The 6863-nt window shown below is 31.7% G+C and overlaps 1 protein-coding gene across 1 annotated transcript in view; it reads left to right on the top strand.

Annotated features, from left to right (window-relative positions):
• LOC107612289 (1-aminocyclopropane-1-carboxylate oxidase homolog 12-like) overlaps positions 1-6003 on the top strand; it is a 7055-nt gene extending 1052 nt beyond the window's left edge. The window contains exons 2-3 of the mRNA XM_016314071.2: positions 701-1022; positions 5586-6003. Of these exons, the coding sequence (XP_016169557.1) occupies positions 701-1022; positions 5586-5837 (574 nt within the window). The 3' untranslated portion in view covers positions 5838-6003. The remainder of the gene's footprint in view (positions 1-700; positions 1023-5585) is intronic.

The following is a 6863-nucleotide window of genomic DNA, read 5'->3' on the forward strand; positions in this document are numbered from 1 at the left end:
ATAATTGAAATAATAAATTTTTTTTTTTCAAAATTTTGAAATAAAAATTTCTAAAAATAAAAATATAAATATAAATCAAACATAATCTTAATGTTTTAATTTTGTTTATTGGGAGTGTTTGACTATTTATTAGCCTTATATTTTACAAAAGAGAAAAGAGATTTTATATCAACTAATTACAAGTGGTCATAATTTCGGTCAAAATATTTAATTTGACAGCTTCACTTTTATTTGGTCATTTTACTTGTGATTGAGCCAATTAACACTAATAACAAGGATATCTAGTGCCAATCAAACCTCTCTCCCAAATTAAGAAGAATAGGGTATAAATTTTGACTCCAATTATTTTACATGAATTATGGATCGAGTTTAAGAGAATAAAGTATTTAAAAATATATATATATACGGAATCAATTTTTAGATTAGTTAACATTAACCTATTTTAGGGTTTAGGTTTATAAGTTAGTATTTAGAGTTAAGAATTTATGATTTAGAAATTAGTATAAACAAAATAATTTTATAAAGTTGACTGATGTTGGCTGAAAAAAAATTAGTTTCCTAACACTATTCTAAAAAAATGCAATAAAAACCAATGCAAATAAACATAGTTACGATGCACAATGAACAAAGACACAAACTTAAACCCTGGATTTTTTATTAGATGAGATACTTGCTTATACTAATTTGCAACTTCTTGTAGGGATATCCTTCTCAAATATGGGAACCATGTTATGAAACTAGGGATTGCACTCTTTGAATTACTATCAGAAGGTCTTGGTTTGCATCCAAACTATTTAAGAGACATAGGTTGCACTGATGGACTTATTTCACTTTGCCATTACTATCCTGCATGTCCTGAACCAGAACTAACTTTGGGAATCACTAAGCATTCCGATAACAACTTTATCACAGTGCTTCTCCAAGACCATATCGGCGGCCTTCAAGTACTTCATCAAGATAAGTGGATCGATATACCGCCGCTATCAGGGGCTCTAGTTGTCAATATTGGTGATCTTCTGCAGGTAACTTTTTCTTATTCTTTTTTAAAACCTAATGTGAATGCTTTCTATATCTATAGTTTCATTGATAACTGAGGTATTTTTGAGGGAAAAAAAGAATTAATTGGTTAACTAATACATACTAATAATACTTTATCTAATGTAGAATGGCTAGCACTAATATTCCAATTTATAATTGCTCCTACTAAATTTTCATACTAAGTTTAAAAGTATCGTATATTATGTTACAATGCAACATACACCATGCGATTAATGAAAAAAAAAAACAAAAACAAAAAAACAAAAAAGAGGGGCTCTTAATCGTATATGTTAAATTGATCTGAGGGGCTCTAAGTTTGATAAAAAAAAAGTATAATTTACTTAGTGGTATTGAAAAAAACCATTAAAATCTACTATGCCCAAATATTACAAGTTGCCCATTAAGCCCATTTGCCAAAAATAAATTAAACTAACAATTGTATTAGCTAGATCTCATTAACATTGTAATCATCCTTAAATGAGACAAACCTATAACGAAGCCATTGTTGCTATCAGGCTACTTGTTCCATCACCTGAATCTGTCTAAATGTATTTTCTATAACATGCCAACAATGGAGTTGCACACACAAGATTTATTAGTGTGGATGCTTTATGCCATCCTCCATACCATAAACATGCTGTTTTACTCAAATTTTTGTTCTATTGTTAACAACAAATAAATCAACAATTTTCGAGTTTTGTTTCACAATCTTAATTCAAGGAGCGGAAACGACTCCTTTTGTGGGTGTCTCAAAGTCTCAATTGTAGTTTCAAAAGTAAAATTAAAGATAAAAAGGAAAACATACAAGGTGCCGGAGGCAAAGTAAAATGCAGAAATTAAAACAAACAGAAAATTAAAAAGAAGATGAAAGAAGAAACATGAACGTAAAAGAGAAAAAGACGTAAAAGTAAAGAAATTTTATTAATAAAAACTGAAAGAAAGCAAAGTACAAGTGTTTGAGTTCAGAGGAATTACTTAAGATTCCCAATTTTACTCTGTGATGCCAAGGGGCTGAGAGCGTTTTGGGTCTCTAAGTGTTTTCCAAGAAGAACTGAACTGATTACAACGTGTTCCTAAAACTCTATTTATAGACTAACCTAATCTCAATGGGCAGTTACTCTTTGTACACCACTTGCAGGAAATTAGAATTTCTTGTAGCTGTTCCCGCACTTCTTACTTGCTGTTAATTTTTCTTAACTTCGTGAAGTCGTTTCTTTCATATGTTAAACTCCAGGTGTCAATTAAATTTGATAAAATTTCTAATCCTATAAAATCTCCACACTAACATTCTAATAGTTTTGACTCCAAGCGCTAAGAGACTCAACAGAATTTCTAAGTCAATTAGGCTTTTGTATTTATGAAGTACATACCCAAATGTCAATGAGAGATTATTTTTGTCCAAGATCTTAAACTTGATGCATTTTTTTTTTAAATAAAACCATTCATATGTATTTTACACATCTCAATACTTTTAGGATTAAATGCCTTGGTGTCAACTGTCAGTGGCTTGACTCCAAGATTATACATCCTGAACTCCATATGCATCTCATCATAGTAACATGTACTATTATTAGCAAGAACTTCTTCCACTCCTCCATCTTCATTCCAGAAAATCAATTTTTGATGTAAAGTTGATGGAATAGCACTCATTCCATGAATCCAATCTCGTCCCAAAAGCAAGTTAAAACCAGCCTTTGAAGGAACCACCACAAATAGAGTTGGCCTATTGACAGAACCAATCTCAATTGACAGCAGAACCACACCTCTAACAGAAGAAGTCTTTCCATTAAAATCTGTCACCCCAATGCTACTTTTAATAAGATCTTTTTCAGTCTTTCCAAGCCTTCCCATCATTCTTTCAGGCATGAGATTAACAGCAGCTCCCCCGTCAACCAAAATCTTATTGACTATCCTTCCGTCAACACGAGCCTTGATATGCAGTGGACGCAAGTGTTCCTTATCATTTTCAGTAGGCTTCTCAAATAATCCTCCACCACACATATTGTCGTCTAGCAATAAACATTCGCTTCCAGGAAAGACATCATAACAATCATCTTTTAATGACTCTACTTCCTGGACTTGACTATACTCCTCAGGCAGTATTGACACCACAGCTATAGGTTGCTTAACACCAAATATTGCTTCTAAGCTGTCATCAAAATCAGTGTCAAAATTATCAGTAATTAAATCTTCATCCTTTTCTCCCTTGTTTTCAACCATCACCCTCCTCCCAACAAGATTCTTCTTGACATTTTTATTGCACTTAGGGTGATTAGAAGAATTGCCTGTTTCTACAGACTTGGCCATGGTTGGCAAAAGAGGAAAATCTACTCCATGTCCCTGGTATGGATCCAAAGGAACATACTCAGGCATATTCTCTTTCTGCTCAAAAGTTGTAAAAGGAGAATATTTGGGAATGTTTTGACAATTTGGCCAAGGAGAATAATTAGGAACCTGCTGCATGTTAGGACTATAACAAGAATAAATTGGCTTAGAGGGAATAGGCGCATTTTTTGGAATATATATACTACCTCCGTCTCGTGCATGGTTCATGTTCCATAACTGAGACTCATAGTACCTAGGCTTGAAAGGTCTAGGCTTCACCCATTTGTTTTTTCCTCTTGCAAAAGCAGTAGGTTGATTCTGCACATTTCTCACATTCTGGACCCATTTATTATAAGAAGAAACTTTTTCCTTTCCTTTAACCGGCTTCAAAGATTTGCATACATAAGGAGGACCCCCACGTAATTCGGCAATATAAATCTCTTTTTCATCTGAATCACTACTATCGAAAAAACAATCAACATATGCAACCTTTTTTGAATCCCTTTTAAAAATTTCTTTTTCTTTCTTAATTTGTTCTATCTGTCTTATTCTCTCAGCTAATTGGGAAAGATCTAAAGTATGTTGATTAACAAGTTTCTTCCTAACTCCGAATTCTAGCCCATTAGTAGCTATTTTGACAACTTCAAATTCTGGAATCGGAGTAAAACATTTATTCCTCATGTTTCTAAACCGCGCCAAATAGGTATCAATGGATTCTCCTTCTGCACGTTTGACAGAGAATAAATCCGTAAGACTAACTTTCAATTCACCTCGGAAAAACTGATCATGAAAATTTCTCTCCAACTGCGCCCAAGAATGAATAGAATTTGGTCTCAAGTTAGAGAACCATGTAAATGCATTTTTTGTTAAAGAAGAAGGAAAGTATCTCATCTTGAGATATTCATTAGAAGCTGCTTCCCCAATTTCAACCGTATATCGAGCAATATGCTCTACTGTAGATTCATTTTCTTCTCCAGAAAATTTTGTAAGGGATTTTGGAATTTTCCAACCCCTTGGGAGCTCTGCTTGTTGGACACACTCAGGAAAAGCAGACACAAAATATGGCCTATTCAAGCAACCAACATTAAATCCCAAACGGTTTAAAACTTGTTCAACATTTCTTGCTAGATTATAATGCCCCCCTAAGTTATTTTGTCTAAGTCTTTCTAACATATCATCAGCATTTTGACCCTGTCTAGGCATATGAACATCATAATTAGGAATTACTCCACCGTTCTGATTGACATTATCAAATCTTAAACCCAAGTTATCATTTTCATCTAAATTCACCACAGTAGCAATCCTATTGACTTGCCTATTTAATTGTTCAATTCTAGTGTTTGTGTTTTCTAGAAGAGGATTTAAAACTGTCACCATTTGATGAGTTAACATGTTTACTAGATCATGGTGGCTTTCATCCATCTGCTGCCTAATATTTGCTAAAGATCCCACAGTTTGACTAGGTTGATTAACAGGCATTGCTCTTGACATGTCAAGAAATACAGGTCTGGAATTTTCTACCCTAGTGACAGTGGACGTAGTAGAATTAGATGCACCGTTATTTCCTGTATTAATAGCATGTGAAAAATTTTGTTGTGATACGTGTGAACCTGACACCCCAGAAACAGGTACATTTGACATGCCATATGGATTTTGATAAAGATGCAGAAATTAAAACAAACAGGAAATTAAAAAGAAGATGAAAGAAGAAACATGAACGTAAAAGAGAAAAAGACGTAAAAGTAAAGAAATTTTATTTATAAAAACTGAAAGAAAGCAAAGTACAAGTGTTTGAGTTCAGAGGAATTACTTAAGATTCCCAATTTTACTCTGTGATGCCAAGGGGCTGAGAGCGTTTTGGGTCTCTAAGTGTTTTCCAAGAAGAACTGAACTGATTACAACGTGTTCCTAAAACTCTATTTATAGACTAGCCTAATCTCAATGGGCAGTTACTCTTTGTACACCACTTGCAGAAAATTTGAATTTCTTGTAGCTGTTCCCGCACTTCTTACTTGCTGTTAATTTCAAATTTTAAATAAATAACCAACTATCAAATGATCTAATTTAATTTAAAATAGATATAAATATTATATATAGGAACATTACCAAATAACTAATTATTTTTTTTTATAATTTTCTTATAAAAATTATATTTTGTCTAACACATGCCCATTTGAAAATCCATAATTCTACAATGTTTTTTTCTTTTTCTTGAAATGCAGCTTATAACAAATGATAAATTCAATAGTGTTCAACACAGAGTGCTGGCAAATTTTATTGGTCCAAGAATATCTGTTGCAAGTTTTTTCTGCTCAGGTGTCAAATCATCGTCAAAACTTTATGGCCCTATAAAAGAATTGTTATCAGAAGACACTCCTGCAAAATATAGAGAAATCACGATTGAGGAATATGTAAAATACTATAATGCCAAAGGCCTTGATGGAACCACTTCTCTTGAACATTTTAGGGTTTGACTTCAGAAATTTGGAATTAGGGTTGGTTTAATAATCACATGATGGTAGTGACATTATTTATCAAATAAAACTTAAGGTATATCTCATATTCACAAAGTTTGTAATTGTAATTGAGGTGTCCTATAAAAAATGAATACTTTGTTGAGTTATTATGTCTGTGTGTTGAATACATTTTAGACATAATATTTATCGAGACTCGTTTGATACGTGTGCCTGTCGTATTTAAGTATGTCATAAAAAATAAATTTTTTTTCTAAACATGTTTGGACATATCTAAATAGTATTACGTGTCAACATGTCCAATCTTATTCTTAACATATATTTTTAAAATAAATTTAAAAATAGTATATATTATTATTTATTAAAACAAAAAAATATTTTAAATAGTCACTCTCTATACATCATAGGAGGTACTATATATAAGTTGAACACTTAGATTATTCCTTTAAAAGAATAAAAAATAATAATAATAAATAGATTTGATTTGTTATATAGAAAGTAATGATGGTACATAATAAGAAAATCTTGATTAGAAGATTTTTACAAATTACTATATATCACGTGATATGAATGACAGATTCATCAATAGAACTCTCTACAATCTTTTTTTTCTCTCTCTATTGCTCTTCTAGGGTACAATATCGAATATAATTGTGAAGAGTAGTGTATTAAGTCGGTTTCCTTGAGATCGTGATCAACTTTTGTTACAACACTTATCGTGCTTTGGAGCTAATAAGTGCGTGACCACAAATCCCCATGAGGCCTTTGCAACAGCTAGTTCTGAAATGAAAAGATCAACATCTGCGAGAACCATAAGCTCAATAAACTTACCAATTAAATATAGAAGAGGAGTAACTAGTTATCTACAATAAAAGTGATATGTATTCCAAGGCCTTAGGTTTTTTAAAATTAAATAATAAATTATTTATGATTTATTATATTTATTTTTATATTTTTAAAAAATTTTATATTATATTAAATTTTTTTTTATTATAATTTAAAATTTTAGTAAATAAAAAATACTAA

The sequence above is a fragment of the Arachis ipaensis genome, chromosome B08 (assembly GCF_000816755.2).
Source record: "Arachis ipaensis cultivar K30076 chromosome B08, Araip1.1, whole genome shotgun sequence".
In the NCBI taxonomy this organism is placed as follows: domain Eukaryota; kingdom Viridiplantae; phylum Streptophyta; class Magnoliopsida; order Fabales; family Fabaceae; genus Arachis; species Arachis ipaensis.